This window comes from Epinephelus moara, chromosome 6 (genome assembly GCF_006386435.1).
Source record: "Epinephelus moara isolate mb chromosome 6, YSFRI_EMoa_1.0, whole genome shotgun sequence".
In the NCBI taxonomy this organism is placed as follows: domain Eukaryota; kingdom Metazoa; phylum Chordata; class Actinopteri; order Perciformes; family Serranidae; genus Epinephelus; species Epinephelus moara.
This window is the reverse complement of record NC_065511.1, coordinates 28,851,671-28,872,162: the sequence shown is the minus strand read 5'-3', so window position 1 is coordinate 28,872,162 and position 20,492 is coordinate 28,851,671. Positions and strand designations below refer to the sequence as shown.

General features: G+C 42.7%; 1 protein-coding gene across 4 annotated transcripts in view; it reads left to right on the top strand.

Moving 5' to 3' along the window:
• grik5 (glutamate receptor, ionotropic, kainate 5) overlaps positions 1–19,723 on the top strand; it is a 111,498-nt gene extending 91,775 nt beyond the window's left edge. For 3 of the 4 annotated variants that reach the window (XM_050046863.1, XM_050046865.1, XM_050046864.1), the window contains 8 exons: positions 788–901; positions 1,514–1,623; positions 1,863–2,036; positions 5,352–5,517; positions 8,822–9,047; positions 14,349–14,477; positions 17,398–17,564; positions 18,874–19,723. In XM_050046863.1, the coding sequence (XP_049902820.1) occupies positions 788–901; positions 1,514–1,623; positions 1,863–2,036; positions 5,352–5,517; positions 8,822–9,047; positions 14,349–14,477; positions 17,398–17,564; positions 18,874–19,509 (1,722 nt within the window). In that variant the 3' untranslated portion in view covers positions 19,510–19,723. The remainder of the gene's footprint in view (positions 1–787; positions 902–1,513; positions 1,624–1,862; positions 2,037–5,351; positions 5,518–8,821; positions 9,048–14,348; positions 14,478–17,397; positions 17,565–18,873) is intronic. The other variant, XM_050046866.1, reaches the window with a different exon arrangement.
• The last annotated feature ends 769 nt before the right edge of the window (positions 19,724–20,492 follow it).

The following is a 20,492-nucleotide window of genomic DNA, read 5'->3' as shown; positions in this document are numbered from 1 at the left end:
CTCAAATTGCCCTCAGAGGGGAGTAAGACTCTTATCTAGGACAAAAGCTGACTTGATAATTCCCCAAAAGAGAGTGGTAGCATTGCCTAAAATTGTCTGCACCATCTTTCCTCGCAGTAGCCCTCCTCGTTCCAAGTCTGTCCCCCCTCTTTCTCTGCCTGTCCAGGCCTAGTGCGCCTCTGACAGACACTCTGGTTGAAGCAGGCTAATGAGAGCCCCTCTTTGCTTAATTACCATACGGTATACTTCAATTAACAGACTGTGGTCCCTGTGTGAGGCCTGCCACACTGGTGCTCCCCCAGCTCTCCACGCTTCCTCTCCCTCCATGCCCTCCCCACTGCCTGATCACTCAGCTCTAATTAGCGGCCCATGTTCATCAATTAGCTTTTAATGGAAAAGATGGAGGGGAGGCAGAGCGACCAGAGACCTGCAAGGTTTTGTACAGGTGGAAAGACCAGCCACCTTGTGCTTACTTGCAATTAGCCTAATTTGGACGGTGGATAATGTGTGAGTGTGCGTGCCAGAGGGTAAGAGACTGAGTGCACGTCTGTATGTTTTTCCAAATGTGTTGTCAAGTGCCATAGTCAAACTTCATTTTTCATTCGGGAAATCAACATTTTATACAAACAGAGCTCTCATCTACGCAGTGCTGCCTCAAGTGTCGTTCTATTTTTGCGCACTTACCTGACCACTTGTCGTTTTTCTCCCTGACTCTTCTCCGCTGCCTCTCTCTTTCTCTCGCCCCCACTGCTATCTGCCCTCCTATCTCTCTTTGTCAATCCTACAGAAAGCAGACCTGGCCGTAGCAGGCTTCACCATCACGTCAGAGAGAGAGAAAGTTATCGACTTCTCTAAGCCGTTCATGACCCTGGGGATCAGCATCTTGTACAGAGTTCAACTGGTGAGGGTGTTATCTGGGGCCGCAGGGCGCCCGCTGGGTGATACTCACTACAGATCTCGTATTGGATTTCATTTCTTTTGTTGGCGCTGCTTTTAAGCTGGCAGGGTCATACAGAAGACGACAGGCTGCACTTGTTAAAGATTCTTAAGGAGTCAGACTGAATATTACATAAGAGTTGATCTCATCTTTGAAGCCGAGGATTGTGTTTGTGTAGTATGCTGCATGCTGCATTCACTCTGTCTACAGTGAAATTTATAGGTGTAATTTAAATTGCCCAATAAGTCAGTGCTCTGTAACTGGGTAACAGTGGCGGCTTTACATTGCTAATGAGGTTTTGGGTCTAAGCCAAGTATGCTTCAGCAGTAGGCATTGTGAAACGGAGCGTTTATGGATTGTAGCATTAGCGTATCAAAGCACTGCAGACTTACTATCAGCGTGCAGTGAAGGACACTGCCCTCCTGTGGTGCAGAGGGGACATTCCCTGCCTGCTGAGACATGACACCTTGTTTTCTAACACACTGTACCCTCCTGTCTGTCTGTCACTGTCTGTCTCTTCCTCTCCATCCATCTCTCTCCTTCTCTTTCTCCTCTTCCTCTTTCTCTCTAAACCAGGGTCGGAAGCCGGGTTACTTCTCCTTCCTCGATCCCTTCTCTCCAGCTGTCTGGCTCTTCATGCTGCTCGCCTACCTGGCTGTCAGCTGTGTGCTCTTCCTGGCTGCAAGGTCAATACATTACATCACACACTGTACCCACTGTCTGCAGCTCTATTGCCATTTATCTTGTTGAACACGAGTCGCCTGTCATATATCGTAATTTCTTCTCCTTATACGCCCTCCTGCAGAATGATTGACAGGGATCGAAATGACTTATTGGCAGTGACTTGAATGATGTGACAGAGGTGCATTTCTGTACTGCAGTTTGACCCCAAGGTCATTCCACTGTACCTGCGTTTCCCCACCAGGCTGAGCCCCTATGAGTGGTACAACCCTCACCCGTGTCTGCGAGAGCGCAGGGACATGTTGGAGAACCAGTACACGCTGGGAAACAGCCTGTGGTTCCCTGTGGGAGGCTTCATGCAGCAGGGATCAGAGATAATGCCTAGAGCCCTGTCCACCAGATGTGTTAGTGGCGTGTGGTAAGTGACAGTTGTGTTTTTATTAAGTCCCTCTTCACCCAAAAGTGTGTTTTGAGTGAAGTGCGGAATGGTGTGTGTGCAGAGTTTGACACGAGTCTGCTGAAGGGGGAGTTTCTCTGTGCTAAATCTGTGTTCAGACGTGGTCATACAAGCATGATTTTGTTGCATCCCAGCTAGTTTGGAAGCTGGTCATGATCCAGTATGCAACTCAAGCTTCCAGTGCACATACACTGAGAGCAGACTGTCAGTGAAGTCGGAGCATTCAGCAAAAACAAATTTGGAAGTTAAAATTATTTGCATGTTGGTAGATTCTAGATTTTTGAAATTATAAGAATTGTGTTAAATTTGTGTTGAACATTGTTACATATTGGTTATATATTTAATTAATATGTCGCCATATTAATGATATTAAAATGCACAAAGTCAGAGGTTTAAGTGCTAAACAAAAAAATGCTGAATGGTAGAAACAGTTTAGATAAAACATTAATACTGTAGTAATAAAACAGTAATAAAATACAACAGAGACACATTAAAATTATAAAATGGCTAGAAGACAAGATTATATGATAGAACAATTCAACGGGGTAGTAAATACAGATTACAGCAAGAAGTCCAAGCCATGCAAATGAGTCTTTAAACAAAGTATATTAACAGAATCAGCCATTTTGATAATATATACTAAACTGTTCCAGATTTTAAAGGCATACTAAGCAGGGTTTGTCACTTATTGTTTGTAAACACAACAGTTAAACTTGGCCCCTCTTCCTCGGCTCAGTGAGACTGAGAGAGCAGCAGTGGTCAAGCGAATCAGAGGGAGCGGCGTTAATGAGAACAAAGCAGTGACTCAGAGAAATAACACATTACTCTCTGATTGTTTCATGGCGGTTACATTCTAAAGCACAAATAAAAACACCCACACCTCCGCACAACCCCAGAGGAAGGTGCTACATTGCTGGATTTTGTGTGAATTTAGCTGAAGCGCATGCCTCATCCTGTCCGGCTGGCTTCTTTGCCCTGTGTTTGTGGCTCCACCTCGCCCTCGATGAAACAGACACAGGGACCTGCAGCTCGCACCTACAGAGCAGACGAGAGAGAGACGGAGACAGTGGTGTATCCTGGTCCCGACCTCACGCTGCTGTTGTCTGGACCTGCATACCACTACCCAAAGGCTGACACCCAGACATGTCTTGAACAAACCAAAATAGGAAGAAAATAAGGATAAACAGGCAGAGGGCAGGTTCTCTGCAGACACAGACACCACCACACACTTCTAGTGAATCATAAGTGACTTTTGTGTGAGTCTATATATTGTTTTCTTTAGTTCACTGGTAACCAGTTTCCTCTTGAAAAACCTGCGTTGTTTCCTCAGGGTTGCTTTCTACGGCAGCACACCCGCTGTTTGAGATAATAGCATTTACATTTAAAGCATATAGCTGACATATCGCTCATAAGTTTCAGTCCCCTGAGCACCATACAAACAATACAAAAATGCTAAGTTCACAGAAATGCTGTACTACAGTAGCCTGATGATTCCTGTGGCAACACAGTGACTGTGAAAGAGACTCACGCATAGTAAAGAAATAATAATCGCTAAGAGCTAAGGAGATAAAGGGAAGAGGAAGACAGGAAGAGCAAATTACACTGAGGTGAGCAAGATACGGGATAGGGGGATATTATTAAGTAAAGTGAGTACATGATGTTCTCCTTGAAGAAAGTTTTGAGACATGCAGGAAAGGTCACAAGAGTGTCCCATCTTTGAGGGTTGTGGGTGTAGAATATTACCAGAAACCCTGAGTGCCTTTTCGTACTGACCCTCAGGGTTTGGTGTTAAGATGATCAATACTGTGAGACAATATATATTTGGGAATGTTTACTGTAGTCTCATCTCTGGGAATATTAGGTCATTGTGGGCTTTGTTGCAGATCAATGAGCAGGACTAATTTATAGTAATATTGGATTTTTATAATGATTTTCAGTGGAATAAAATATCTTAATTTGTCAGGTGTTTTCAGACATTTTCCAGGCAATTTACTACATCATCACATGCATCATGATGCAATCCTACTCCTAATCAATCACCTTATAAATGCAGATGATTTGGTAATAATCTATAATGTGCTACCATATTGGCTCACAGTATGGCATTGATTTTGATATCAAGTATAATGCTAACAAGAGTAATATTGTGATCATTATAAGTAAAGAAGACAAAAATTTGTATTTCCTGAATTATTATCTAGTATTGCTCTGAAAATGTGTAATGAGATTAAATATCCCAGCCATCATTTTGTCAATGATTTATCAGATAATAGTGATGCAAACTGTATGTGCAAGATAATATGCTTGTTTGTAAGTTCTGCATTTAGCTTTATTTACAGCCATTGTACCCCACAGTATACTGCCCACCTGTGGCGTTCCTATGGGAAGAGCAACATGCAGAGAATTAACATCCTGTAACGATGGTACTTGACTGCTTCTTAAACTTCCACGATGGTGTAGTGCCAGCCAAATGTTCGTAAATGGTGGTGTGTCTAGATGCTCTGCCATAGTATTAAATTTTATATACCGATATATGTGCAGGCTGTCTGTGTAAGGAGAAGATTATTCCGGCCTTGGCCATCACTGAGTTAGAGCTTGGTGAGTTCTTTCATTCAGACTTTGGAACCTGTGGCACTCCAGTTTGTATGTGGGTGCAGTTTACTGAAGGTTACCTTTGCATTGCTGTGTATTTACTGTTTGTTTTTTTGTTTTTTTGTATTTTTGTATAAAACGAGGCATTGCGATGGTTCCTGCAGGACGTGGAAGTCATATGCCCCAGCTGTAATCAGCTGACAGCGGCAGATCATCGTTTTTGTGAATCACAAACCAGTCAGAGCCCATTATCACATCAAGGCGGTCCATTTGAATATAACCTCCTACTCACTGATCCCTGCCACACACTGCTGCTGCCGGCAAAGCTTTGCCTCCACCACCCTCCAGCCTTTCTTAAGTCCTAACATGGCTCAAAGGTCAAATGGTATTTAATGTCTTGCTACGGGCCCACTCTTGTATACCTGGGTTTTTTTGTTTTTGTTTTATGCATTGCACTCCTAGTTTTGGCTTAGCATGCTGCCTGTTAAATCCAGGGAGCATCTTACGAGCAGAGCCATCTGTGCCAAGCTCAACTGTATTTCCAGCTTTTTTGTTCTTATTATTATTACATGTATCAATTGTGCGATCCAGAAACTGCATACACCATGATAAATGTTTGTATCCATATCAGTCACCCCTGCTCACCCTTACCACATGTCTCTCCCCCATCTCTCCGCCTCACAGGTGGGCGTTTACTCTGATCATCATCTCCTCCTACACGGCCAACCTGGCAGCCTTCCTGACCGTCCAGAGGATGGAGGTTCCCATCGAGTCTCCAGACGACTTGGCCGACCAGACCAACATTGAGTACGGCACCATCCATGGAGGGAGCACCATGACCTTCTTCATGGTACAACCCACTGCAGCAGCCAGTGTTTGTCTTTGTGTGTGTTTGTATCTGTGCTTACATGTGTTGATTTTAATGGCAGTTGATTTTACTCTAGGATCTGACAGTTTCATGAGTTGCCTTTATGGTGCCAATTTTTCTAAAGTTTTTGCGTTTTGTGTGCATGTGTGATTTAGTGCACCTTTTTTGTCTTTATTGCCGTGCCTAGAGTGAGTTGTTGTCCCCATATTTGCGACTATATCTCTGAGTTCCGCTGTTGTTTTCTTTATGGCTGTTTGTGTTAAGTGGCTGACTGCCTGTGTTTGCTTATGAGAGCGCTCGCAGCATCTGTGTCGGCATCTGTGTTTGTCATAGAACGGTGTGTGTGTGTGTGTGTAGGTGTGTGTGTAGGTGTGTTTGCATGTGGGAGTGTGTGTAGGTGAGTGTATAAAAGATATGTATTTGTTTATTTGTGTGCATGCATGGGAAATGGCTGCATGCCAAATTGTGAGTCTGTGTGTTTTGCATTCTCGTGGTGTTTGTCCATATTGAGGATATAAGAAAGAGTGCTCTATGTTTGCCTACATAAGCCAGTTTCAGTGCTACAGTACATTACCCCACTCAATGCCTAATCCACACAAACACACACACGCACACATACAATACACACCAGCATTATTACACACAGATGCCGCCCTCTCTACTCTTTCCTTTCTTCTCGCACACTGAGATGCAACATGTAATTGTACACTTTAAACACTTAATCCTGTTTTAGAGCTTACCATATTTTGCTAAGTGCTGAACCACCTCCTGTGTGCTGATTTACCTCCATCTGTATGAAAGATGATGCATCAGCTACGCCATGAGCGAATAATCTGTTGCCTTGATTCACGTTGCTTTATTCCCCTCTACTCTCCCCTCTCCTTTTTACGTCTATTTGCCATTGATGTTTTACTCTGCCTGTCATTATTCACACTCTGTGCTACGTATACTTCCCTCCCTGTTTATCGAGGATGCATCTCTCTCTTTTTGTTTTTACCATCTTCCCCCTTTCATTTTTATCGACCTCCATTTCATTTCTGCTTCAAAGACAGATGATAGGACACGTTAGGAACCCGAGTGTACAAACACACATCTGTAATCAGTGTTTAAAGGAATACCTCACCCGCAAAATGCCTATTTGTTTATCAATTACTCATGCGTGTTATTTTGAAATGGTGGAGAAAAAAAACAGTTTTTCTCACATGCCTCCATGGTGAACAAAGAATCCAAAAAAGGCACACATTCTTCATGAATTAAAGTAAACAGGGTCCGTGTTTAACAGCAGCAAAACTATATCAAAACATCTGTTTACAAGCTCTCACACAGCCTGTGCAGTGTAATCCAAGTCTCATTTATACAGTCGTAGGCTCAGTACTTCCCAAACACATGCATTTTCACTAAAATGTTCTATATTTATTCTAATATTCTGAAACATGTCTCAGGCACAGCTCAGTAGCCAGCCTGGGCACACGCATGTGTTTAAACTCTGCACATGCTCAGGGTGCTATTTGTAGGCGGAAGTGTTTTAAATTATAACATTTAACTGCAAATGCATGTGTTTAGGAAGTACTGAGCATACGACTGGATGAATGAGACTTTGATTATACCTCAGGAGTTGTGTGAATGTCTGTGAACAGCTGTTTTGACGTAGTTTTGCCGTTGTTGAATGTTGCTCCTTGCGACCTTAATTCATGATAACTTATTTAAAAATAAGTATTCAATTAAAGTAATTATTGAAATAAAGTTGATCTGTATCCCCAGTGCCTCTGAATACAACAAAAAATGTCATGTTTTGCAATCCTGAGTCTCAAAAAACTAAAGATAGGCAGCGATATTCACCTGATGTCTCGTCTGTTCTGGTGTAATCTTTTCTGGTTTAAGTGTTAAACCACTGGGACTACATCCGTCACTTCTGTTAGCCCAACAGCGCCTCAATATAGCTTAGTTTGTTCCAAGAACATGGCATATCTCTGCAGATACAGTCACACAGAACTGCCGCAGCTTTAGAGGTGCTTGTGGGGATATTTTTGACGTTTGCAGTCTGTTTCCCCCTCCGTTCACTCTTTATGCTGAGCAAAGATCATTTCCTGCTGGTTCTAGCTCCATACAGGGCACACAGATCCATCACCAAACCATCACCAAAATCATATGCAAACCTTAACTAAGGTTTTAGTTGTCCAAACTTAACCAAACTTTAACCAAAGAGCTGACAGAGAATATATGAGGATTTTGAAGCACAAATATAACGTGATAGGCTTAGGGACATTATTAAGATCATGAGACACTTAACCTCTCTCGCCAACTACATTGGGAATGTAGTTACATGTCATTTAATAATTATGTTTATACACTTTGAATACGCTCTTTTACAGATTTAATCACTCAGAAACACTGACTAAAGAGCTCGTTTCCTTTTATGTACGGTGACATTCAGCATATTTTAAAGCTAATACTGCATACTCACTTTTTCCCACATAGAAGGGACTGTTTCTGAGGATTGGGGAGATGGATAAACCAATGATGAGGAAGTTTAAATACTGTTTAAGATATTCCGCAACAAGTTGCTCAGCTACACACATCTACTGACTAAACATGACAGTGATTCAAATTGAAGAGTTTATAATATACCAATGATGCCAAATTTCCTGAGGGGATCATAAACTTTCTTTATTTTAATTGAATCTGCTCAGCTTATCTTATCTTTGAAGCTCACACAGCAATCACAGGTGAGAACAGATAGATATACTGTTTTGATACTCAAACAGTTTCTGTTTATCATCTTAAATGTAGTTTTCTTAATGAGTATCAGTCCTCTGCTATATATTTGGTAGTATTCATTTATTCCAGCTTTTATCTTTCTATGACCACTGTAAACGAAGTAGCGACCTGACTTTCAGCTGCATTTTTTACCCCAATTTATTCTTGCTGTGCTTATAGATGGAAGTGTTTTATATTGTAAGGTTTTAGCGAAAATGCATGTGTTTGCAAAGTACTGAGCATCCGACTGGAGAAATGAGACTTGGATTTTACAGCATGAGTTGTGTGAGTTTGTAATTGGATGTTTTGATATAGTTTTGCTGTTATTAAACATGGTCCCCAATGATTTTAATCAATGAAGAATATTTCCCTTTTTCGCATTCTCCGTTCACTGCGGGGGCATCAAAGAAAAACAAAGTTTTCTTAATGAATTTAGCACAACATGGTGTGAGTGATTGATATACAGATGATCATTTTGTGGGTGAAGTATTCTTTTAATTCTCACGCTTGTGTTCCCTTTCTTCTGCAGAACTCACGTTACCAGACCTACCAGAGGATGTGGAACTACATGAACTCCAAGCAGCCCAGTGTATTTGTAAAAAGCACAGAGGAGGGCATCGCCCGCGTGGTCAACTCCAAGTATGCCTTCCTGATGGAGAGCACCATGAACGAGTACCACCGCGGCCTCAACTGTAATCTCACACAGATAGGAGGCCTGCTGGACACCAAGGGCTACGGCATCGGCATGCCATTGGGTAATAATACTGATTCGTTCATAATTTTTCAAACAAACTTACGTTACGATGTGCTTGTTGCAACTGATGATGTAGTAACTATCATAACATTTTAATAACTTCAAAATGTAGAACATGTCCTACATTCTATTTTTTTCATTTGCAATGCTGTATACATTAATTAATATTACTTTATATACACTCACCAGCCACTTTTTTGGTACACCTTGCTAGTACCGGGTTGGACCCTTTTTGCCGTCAGAACTGCCTTAATTCTTTGTGGCATAGATTCAACAAGGTGCTGGAAACATTCCTCAGATATTTTGGTCCATATTGACATGATAGCATCACACAGTTGCTGCAGATTTGTCGGCTGCACATCCATGATGTGAATCCCCCGTTCCACCACATCCCAAAGGTGCTCTATTGGATTGAGATCTCGTGACCGTGGAGGCCATTGGAGTACAATGAACTCATTGTCATGTTCAAGAAACCAGTTTTAGATGATTTGAGCTTTGTGACATGGTGCGTTATCCTGCTGGAAGTAGCCATCAGAAGATGGGTACACTGCACACACATACTCAGGTACCCTGTGGCGTTTAAATGATGTTCAGTTGGTACTAAGGGGCCCAAAGTGTCCCCTTGGTGTCCCCCCCACACCATTACACCACCACCACAAGCCTGAGTCGTTGACACAAGGCAGGATGGATCCATGCTTTCATGTTGTTTATGCCAAATTCTGACCCTACCGTCTGAATGTCGCAGCAGAAATCGAGACTCATCAGACCAGGCAACGTTTTCCAATCTTCTATTGTCCAGTTTTGGTGAGCCTGTGTGAATTGTAGCCTCAGTTTCCTGTTGTTAGCTGACGGGAGTGGCACCTGGTGTGGTCTTCTGCTGCTGTAGCCCATCTGCTTCAAGGTTGGACGTGTTGTTGGTTCAGAGATGGTCTTCTGCAGACCTTGGTTGTAACCAGTGGTTATTTGAGTTACTGTTGCCTTTCTATCATCTTGAACCAGTCTGGCCATTCTCCTCTGACCTCTGGCATCAACAAGCTCACTGGATATTTTCTCTTTTTCAGACCATCCTCTGTAAACCCTTTAAATCCTCTTTCTTCTCCATTCTGATGCTCGGTTTGAACTTCAGCAGGTAGTCTTCACCATGTCTACAGGCGTAAATACATTGAGTTGCTGCCACGTGATTGGCTGATTAGCTATTTGCTTTAAGAAGCAGTTGAAGAGGTGTGGCCAGTGAGTGCATATATTATTCATGTTTATATTTTAGATCTATATTTTAACTGTTTTATGTCTGAGATTCATATTTTGCTTGAACATGACTTTCATTTGTATAAATATTTAATGAGCCTGAGGGGAGAGATTTTCTTTGCCAACATGACTTCTAAAAGTAATCATATTATTAGAGATAATAATTTAACTAATTAGAGAATTTCAGTTTTAAAAAAGCAAAACATTTAAAGAAAAACATAAAAACACCCATAAAAAGGAAACGAAACATATAGTATAAAACATGTCAATGGAGTAATCACAAGTCTTTGAAACCTATAAATAGGTTTTGAAAACACTAATATTGATTTAGTCAGCGTCATTTCCACGCAGAGCATTTCAAACCCTACAAACCCCTGCAGCAACACTCAGTCATGCCTGATGATCTAAGGCTACGATTGGCCTTGTTAGGGGATTAAAGGTCACGGACGATCACAAATACAGCTGTCATGTCTTTGATTAGACCTATAATTCATCAATAAGGCCTTAAATCAATCTTAAAAAATAACATCAGGCAACCAGTGCAAGGAAGCCACAGGCGATACAACACTGAGCCTTTTTTGGACCTGTTACAAAACTCTGCTGCAGTATTTTACAGGCGTTTTACCACAGCTTGTGGATTCATTCAGAAGTATAGGTAGTGTCGAGACAGCAGCATATCAAATAATGTATGGTCCTCTGAGTTCTACTTAAACATAAGCGATAAAACAATTTAAGTAGCGTTCAGTCCAGTTAGAAAAACATTAGCGAAGCAGCAGTTTGGGAATGTTACTCAAGCTTTAAACAGAAATCGGAGATATCCTCTTTATTATTGTGCTAAAGCACTGGTTCCCAAACTTTTATACCTGTGAGCCCTCAATATGAAGCAACATTTATTTGCACTCTCCCATCACAGGGGTATTGTGATCCTCTTGTTTCCTCCACTGATAATAGTCCCTTAGATTCATCCTGCAGCCCCTTGTTTGGGTTACGACCCCTAGATTGGGAAGGATCGAATTTGCAGTGATTTTCTTGCAATCAAATTCTTGAGCTTTGTTTACTGTCAGAAACACATCAGCTGTACAGCCCTGAACATCAGCAAACTCAACCCCTTGGGGAGTAGACGCTGGTGGTGGTAGAGGTGATAAAGATGAGATGAGAAGAAGATGAAGAAGTGGCAGTGATTTGGATTAGTAGAGGAATGAGGAATTTGTTAAGCTTCTCCTGGACTCTGGATACGATGGCTGGAGGTGAGCGGGGTGGAGGAAGGCGCGACAACTCTGCCGAAAATGACGGCTGACAGGGAAAACAATAGCACTATCTTCCTCTTGTTTTGGTTGTGCAATGATTGATGCACTATTTCCTTTGTGGCATAAATGGAGCCTTCATTTTCCTGAGCGATCGTACCCGGTGGCTGACAGAATTGCACAGTGAAATCAAGGCTCATAGGGAACCAATCCAAACGTCGATGGTGCCATTATGCTATAGCCATTACTCTGTGCAATCAACATTTACTTCATAATGGTAAGTTAAAGGAAAAAAAACTGTCGATTTCCACTCTAATTGACTGTTGGAGAGGCAGAAACACCTGCATGAGATCAATTATGCTAAATAGACACATGTAGTCGTACTGACTGGTGAGAGATTAGATCTGAAAAATGTCTTGTACGTGCTTGATTTATTTTTTATCTGAGGGATTAGTAAGTATTTCAACTGGAAGTAATGAACATGCAGTTAATTGCTTTTCCACACACGTCCAGCTCTTCTGAAGCTCCTCTTTTTAGCACACAGAGGTTGTGTCACTGCATCACAGTGATCTGTTCTAACGAAGAGGAGGAAGACACGACTAGAGAGGGAGGGAGGGAGAAAAAAAGCACTGAAAGTGAGATATGACGGACCAAAGGTGTGCAGAATGATAAAGCAGAGTTAGTTGTACATCAGCATGGTGAGCAGACACAGACATGAAAAGACAGAAAAAGGAGGAGAAAGATGTTTTATGACAGACCAAAAGTAGAGACTAGGGTTGAGCCGAACACTCTGATGAAGCGAGTATCCTGTACCGAGAATGTACTTTTTACCAGTACGAATATAATCTGAGTAAGAAGTGTCAGTACTGATGAAGGAAAATCCTCATGTGGGTAGCTTTGTTCAGTCTCTTAACACTTGTGATCAAAAATTATCTGGATCTCAATCCTGTGATTGTTCTTTAAATATACTCTTGATTGACTCTGATTAGGCCACACCCACTTAAGGTTTAAACTCCACCCATTCCGAGATACGGAATGAAGAGATACAGACACAGATAATGAAGTACTCGCTCATCCCTTAGAGACATCTAGATATTTAGAAATACTTTTAAAGGGTTGGTCTCCGGAAAAAAATGATGGCATTGCACGTTTTAAACGCATCATATCAACTAGCTGAAAATACGCAGTATATGAGCTGACTTTGTCACCAGGAGGAGGTCGGTAGCAGGCGTACACCTAGCTGAGACACCTGCCAGGCTGTAGACCACTGTTTAAGACCAACAAACAGCAGTTTTTTAGCAACCTGTGGCTGATTTTACAGTTTGGATTGTGATGCTAAAACCAGGTATTTTAAGCCAAAACATGATCTTTTCCTGATCATGACTAAGTGGTTTTTGCACCCACACCTAACCACATGTTGACCACAGCATTGTTGAAATGTAAGGTTTCAATGTATGTGTTACATAATGTAATGTGTGGTTTGCAGAAACATGCAATGCCAACATTTTCTCTGGCGATTGGGTTGCATTTTCTTAGCTCTTGTGTGTAAGCATAGTTCAATTCAAAGAAAGAGGAATATTCTTGAATGTTGGGCGTTAGATGATGGATACCACTCTGAAGTCAGTGCGCTGTATGAAACTACAGCCAGGGGACGGTCAGCTTTGCTTAGCAAAAGGCTGGATACATAGAGAAAGATCTAACCTGGCCTCTGTCCTAAGATAAATAATGTGGTTTTACACAGTTACTTGCTGGACTGTTTCTTGTTAGGGAACAGTGTCTACAAGACTCCAGGAGGAAATTGTCTGGCACAAAACCCCTGTGAAACTTGTTGTTTTTACATTTCGTTTTTTCTGCAGATAAGAACACAAGACATAAAATGTTAGTTGGCTTTATAGGTGCTGGTAGATAGATTTAATTTACCATTTGCACAGAGCCAGTCTAGTTGTCTCCAGCTAAGCTAATCATCTCCTAGCTGTAGCCTCATATTGAACTATTTCCTTTTATTGAATATAATTCACTCTGATCACACAGAATTGCTGGTGGACTTTGGTACAGTGTGTAAAAGCAAACCTTCTATCAACATCAGCATGGACAGCAACACACGGTGGCTGTTCACATACAAATCTAACAGCAGGTCCAGTCCTCACTCACAGGGAAGCTTACGCTTGTGGAGATGCAGTAGTTCAGGATCTGTGTCGCAGTGGGGGATAAAACTGTTGTATTTCTGAAATGGTTTGTCATGGTTGGAATTGATTTGTCCTCTCAGACGATAACGGCTCTAACAGGTGATGTAGAAACAGTATCCCGTCACAATTTGCAGAACACTCTGTCAACAATTTTCATAGGGTGTATTTTCTCGCAGGAAGTAGTCCCATGAAAACTGCTCACACTGAGGCCTGCAGATTATATTCATGAATAGAAATCACTGGAATAACTGAGAAGATATATTTGCATTTTCTGATGGACTGACCCTTAAAACCTCCCTTTCTTTTCTACTGTATCTAGTTCATAACATGCTTTGTATGCTATGTGACTAGCAGCTGTACCACTGGCTCTGTCTGGTTGTAATCTCGCTCTTTATCTCTCACTAATCCTCTCTTTATTCTCAAAGTAAAATCACTCATAGCCATCTCGAGCCTGCAACAGCTATTCTATCCCTGCGATTCCTTCCTCTTTTCTCTTACACTTTCTTCTCTCCTCATTTCATGTTTCTCTCCTCTTCTGAAATAACTCTTCTCTTGTTCAGGCTCTTTTGCTGCGCCTTTTTCATCCTCCATCACTTGCTCTTATCCTGCTTTCCTGTCATTTCCCAGGGTCTCCGTTCAGAGATGAGATCACGCTGGCCATCCTCCAGCTGCAGGAGAATAACAGGCTGGAGATACTGAAGAGGAGGTGGTGGGAGGGAGGCCAATGCCCCAAAGAGGAGGACCACCGTGCCAAGGGTCAGTCGACCGCAGCTGTCTGTCTCCTCTCCCTCCTTCTCTCTAATGTCCCCAGTAATAGTCTCCTCACTCTCTGCTACAGTCCAACTAATGGCTAATGCCTAACCTAATGTCCTTGTGAAGGGTGCTTAGCACAATCCACTTTCCCAAATGTCTTCTGTTTGTCTCAGGTGGTGTGTAATGGGAATTTTATTAGAGTGAGTGTGTCTGTTCACACAAGTGTGTTAAATGTGCATGTGTGTGTGTGTACCTGTATAAATGACAAAGACAGGGGAAATGCCTCAGCGTTTATCCCACTGCTGTCTAATGAAAATCTCTCTGAAAATGTTTTTGGTAAGTCTGGAAAAAAACAGACTTCACACCTCACTTTTCAGCTTCGTTGAGCTTCATCTGTACTGTGTATCTGAAGTGTTCCCCATAATTCTGGTATTCACTCAGCCACTTCATCATGGGCAATTTGAACTTTTTAATTCAATTGAAAGAGCACTCCAACGTTTTAGTATTGCACTTACATAAAGTTGAGATACTTGCGAGAGACAGATTTTTTTGAAAAGAAATTGGAGCCGCACAGGCAGAGAAATCCATTTTTTAAAATCCTACACTTAGACCCTCCCTGAGTGCTAAGGCCCATCTCTATTAAACTCCCTGCAGTTTGTTACACAGGCTGTCGATAAAAAATTAGTGGTCTCCAAGCCCAAACTGAGATACGAAAGTGAGGTCATTTCAGTGATTTTCTCAGACTTAAATGAATAGTTTTGACATTTTAAGAAACAGGCTTTTTCTCTTTGTTGCAGAGAGATAGATGGGAACATTGATACCACTCAGCAGCTGGTTTAGCTTAGTTTAAAAGACTGGAAACAGGGAACCAGCTAGTCTGGTCCTCTTAAGTGGACACCAATACTTATAATGCCATATCTTACTTGTTTAATCTGCACAGAAATCAAAGTGCAAAGCCTGATTCATGGCAGGGCACTTCACACATTTGATGAGTGTCACCTGATAGAAACAATGCATTTTGTTTGCTTGAGACTTTCCTTTCATGTTGCGCACCTGAAATTTTGTAATGCTGCAATCGTTCATCTTATTTTGATATGCAATGTGATTGGGTCGTGTTCCTAACATCACCATGGACATAGTGCAAGCCACATCAACTCCCACCTGCATGTAACGTCTCTGTAGACAGAGGCAGATGTTTCCCAGCAGCAGCTCCCGGTGAGCTTAGAGGACAGCGACCAGCCAAACTGCCTTAACCAGGCTGACTGATGGCAGACTTTTACTGAACCAAAATATTGTTCATATGTGCTTCATGAGAAGAAATCAGCACATACACAGCAGGATATTTGTATGGTTTAAAAAATTGTCTTTGAAGAAAACGCTTCACTAAATGTGTCAGCATAAAAAGAAAAATGATGAGCTACTGTTTAATTTCCGTTGAAAGACACTTATCAAATGTCAAGCACCTGTTATCCTGAAATCAAACACTCATTGCTCTAAAGAGCCATTTTTCCAAAAACATACTGTATGCTCTCCCAAACAGAAGCACATGGCTAATTATTATTCCGAATGACGTCATCGGGGGCAAAGGCCTGACCCCTCCTATTCTGCCTTGGATAAGCCTACCTTGATATTCTTACACTAACCTTAACCCAGTGTTGGGCAGTAACACGTTACTAGTAGTGCATTACAGCAATAATATTACTTTTCCCAGTAAATAGTGGTGTAACAAATTACTAATAAAATTTCAGTCACACTATTAAAGTTACCCCAAAAACAAATAACTTATTACATCCTTACATTTGTTGTCACCCACCAACTGATTTGAAATCCAACAGTCAGTCACATCCTTGGATTCATTTTCGTAACTGTCGAAAGCAGCGAGCAAGCCTAGAAGATAGAAACGCTCACATTCAGCAGCCTTCAGTTTGTCGGTACAAAAGATGACAGGAACATTGTTGTTGCCTCAAACATCCTGAACAAAGGTGAAAACAACACACACATCCTCATACCCAGTTTAGGGATGGGTGCTGGACAAAAAAAGCCACATGTAAAGCAAGAAACACATGTCCGCACACCAAGTAGCTCCAATAGAGTGAGTATTTATTCACCGCATAACGTTTCGAGCCACAAAACAGCTCTTCCTCAGATGCTTAAAGAGCACAAACAAACATCCTGAAACATCGACTATGACTGACAGCACAACAATGTGAAGCTTTTGGAAAAGGGGCACGTGCAGACGAGGTCTAAATGTTGAGGAGAAAGGACAAAATTAACAATTTATAATGAGTAGTGTAACAAATTAGTGTTGGCAGAGAGTAAAATGTAAAATAACAATATATTTCAAAAGTGTAATGAGTAATAAATTACGTTTTTCAAAAAGAAAGCTCAACACTGCCCCAACCACTCTCATTCCTCATGCCTAAAGCTAACCAACATAACCAATGAAGGAGGGTGGCTGCCATCGGAGAAATGGCCCCACAATGGGCGTTTGCTTTTGGGTTGACAGGCAGTTGTACAGATGACCTCAAAATCCAGTGGGGTATTTTTCGGACTGTTGGAGCTTGGGAATCCTGGGCCATCTAAACAATGTGCAATCCCAAGTTGAGGTCCTATGGTCGCTAACGTTCCTAAGTCTCCGCCTATTGCTTGGCAAGCATAAGGGGTTTTTGTAACATTTGGACAAAGCCAGGTTAGCTGTTTACCCATTTCCAGTTTTGTGCTAAGCTAAGCTAACTGGCAGAAGCTCCATATTTATCATGCAGACACAAGAGTGGTATCAATCTTCTCATCTAACTCATGGCAAGACAGCAAACAGTAAATATAAAAATAAAGTAATACGTTTAAACGAAGCTTACAACCGTGCCAGTGTTTGTGTGTTTCTGCATGTGTGTACTAACATTTGTCTTCTTTGGCACACTCTCAGGTCTGGGCATGGAGAACATTGGGGGCATCTTTGTGGTGCTGATCTGTGGCCTCATCATTGCTGTGTTTGTGGCCATTATGGAGTTTGTGTGGTCGACACGCCGCTCTGCAGAGACCGATGAGGTATGCCCCCATACCTGCCCTCGCCGACCCCACAGACACACCCCAGTAGGTTCCCATGGCATCCCGCCAACCCTTTTGATTATGTTGTTTTGTGTGTGTGTGTGTGTGTGTGTGTGTGTGTGTGTGTGTGTGTGTGTGTGTGTGTGAGAGTGGGTAGATTTCTTTCAGCTTCTGCCTCCATTTGAATGTTTTTGTTTGTGTGCACTCTAACATTTGAAGTTCAATGTGTTATGTGCATGCGAGATTAGAGGAATGTTCAAGTATGCGGCTCTGAACTGCTGTAGTGTCCAAAATGTAAATAACAAATAGAGAATTTTGACTTTGCATGTCCTGCCTTTTTTTCTTTTTTTTCTTTTTTTTTGGAAGTCATTGTGGCCTTTTAGTGTTTGGTGTTTAACAGTATGGCAGCAAGTGTTTGTGAGCTAAACTTGATGGTACGGATAAGCAATATTGAGAAATGCCAATATTTGCTTGCATAAAGAAGTAGTGTGATCTTTTTCCCTGGCATTAAATGTCATGATGTATCTTCTTTTACATGCCTCACATGTACGCTGGTATTCTTCGTTTCCATTCTTGGATTACTTCTCACCCATTTCACTGTGTGTCTCCCTCTCTGTCTCTCTCAAACACACACAACTCCTGTCATCAGTGTCTGTTCTCCGATAATGAATATTGTTTCTGTTTATGTGAGCACATGACTTTTTTTTTGAATTATGATTTCAATGAGAATGTTGTTTGTTTGTAGTGGACATGTTGATGCATTTTGTCCGTCGTGTGCAAACTACAGTGGTCATGCTGTTGGAATGATGACAAAGATCTGTGGGTGTCTTACCGTGCGTGTGTGAGGGTGTGTGTGAGTGTGCCTTTGTGTATGTGCACCTGAGTTTGCAGGCCTGCCTGTCCGTTCATAGTGCATAGTGCCATAATGAAGTGCCCATGAACTAAACAACATTTTGGTGTTTTGTGTGTTTGGATTGTAATAACTCTCTCTGCTCCTTGGATATTCTCCCATCTCTATCCGTCTCCACATCCTTCCCCATCACCTCCTTGTTTCTTTTTTCAAACCATCCCTCCATTTGTTGATCTCTGTGCCCTCGCTTCTCCTGCGACTTTTTCTTTTCCCATGCCTTACTGTGTCTGTTCCTTCTGCCTTGTTCTCGCCTTGTTCTTCTTCTTTTTTTTTTTGCTTTTCCTTTCACCTCTCTTGTTTTCCCTCCGCTCTCCTATTTATGTACTGCCTTACCACTGTCTTGTTCTGCTGCCTGCCTACTTTGTGTCTGTGGCGCCCCTCCTACCTTTGCCTCCTTCCCTTCCGTCTTTCCCTCTTTCCTCCCTCCTTCCTTCTCTCCTGTAGGTGTCTGTCTGTCAGGAGATGATCACAGAGTTCCGAAACGCCGTCTCCTGTAAGAAGAGCTCCCGTATGCGCCGCCGTCGGCCCCTCAGCAGCTCCGCGGCCCTGCGCCATCCCACACGCATAGCCCTGGGGGCCCCTCGGCCCCTGCGCCTCGTCCGGGAGATGCGCCTCAGCAACGGTAAGCTCTACAGTGGAGCTGGCCCGTTGACAGGTGGAGCTGGAGGTGGAGGAGGTGGAGCAGGAGGGGCAGGGCCTCCTGACCTGGGCCCAGGGCCCCAGCGGATCCTAGATGATCCACTAGGGGCCAACACCACCCCTCCTCCACCAGCCCCTACCCCTGTGATGCTGCCCGCCCGCAGCTGCACCCACGTGCGGATCTGCCAGGAGTGCCGGAGGATCCAGAGCCTGAGATCAGGCAGCAGTATAGGATCAACCTCAACAAGAATACCACCTTCATCAGCACCCCTGCCCAGGCTGCCCCCGCCCCCACCCCCATCCTCATCCAACACAGACAGTGAGGGCGGAGGGGGGCCCAGTCCAAGGCGGCTACACCACAGCCCTCCGCCTCATACCTCCCGACCCATTCCACCTCCACAGAACAGCAACACCACAGATCTACTGGGTGACCAGGACTGAGACCAGAAGTAGTGTGCGGGGTGAGAGGGCAGTTGATGTGACTGAGGACCATTTGTGCTGCTGAGAGAAACACTGCTTGTTTCCACAGATGAAATTTATTGGAGAACGAAATGAGGGAGTGATGGAGGAAAAAAATGAACTTGGCAACGTAAGCCAATGGAAGATGAGACGGCCTTTAAAAGGAGAATGAAGCCAAACCATGACCCTTTCTCCAGCTGAGCTCGAGGCTTACAGATACAGAACTTTATACGAGCACGCTGTGAGATGGTCGTCAGTTAAGCTTCAGTGATCAACTGAAGAACTGTTCAGTTGGGACGAATCTGAACAGAAATGCACATGACCAGATGATGGTTTCCATTGGCCTCCTTCTTCTCTCCTTACTCCCCCTCTCACTCCTTTAGATTTGAGGGCGCTGGTTTTCTCCTGCAGACACTTCCCTGGAAGCTAACTACCCCTCTAGTAAAATGAAGCCTTGTTGGAGGACATACTGTATCCGTATGTGATTTAAAACAGCAACTAAAAGACTTCCAGAGAATTATTTCCTGTTGTTTTTTTCTTTTGTTGTCTTTCTTGTTTTGTTACCATTGTTCTAAGTGGGAATTACAGAGTTAAATACAGACTACGTGTGACAATATGGTGGATTATAACATACTAAGAAACTCGACTGCGGCTAATTGTGTTCACGAGTTTTGTGTCCCTCCCTGTGCCCCATAGCTGCTTTCTGGATGGTATCAGGGAAGGTGGATGAAATGACTTCAAGACGGCAACATAATGCAAACAGTAGCAGAGGAAACTGTCGGTCTGCCTTTCTTTATACTGTGCGTGTGTGTGTGTGTAACAATGTGCTCCCTGTAAGTCTGTCTGTAACTACTCAAAGTGAGGAGAACCATGTATCCCCAGCAACGGCACCCTTCTACAAATGTAAGATAATCAGACAGCCGCAAAAAAAAAGAGGAGAAAGAGCAAGAGGCTTTGAAATGTGA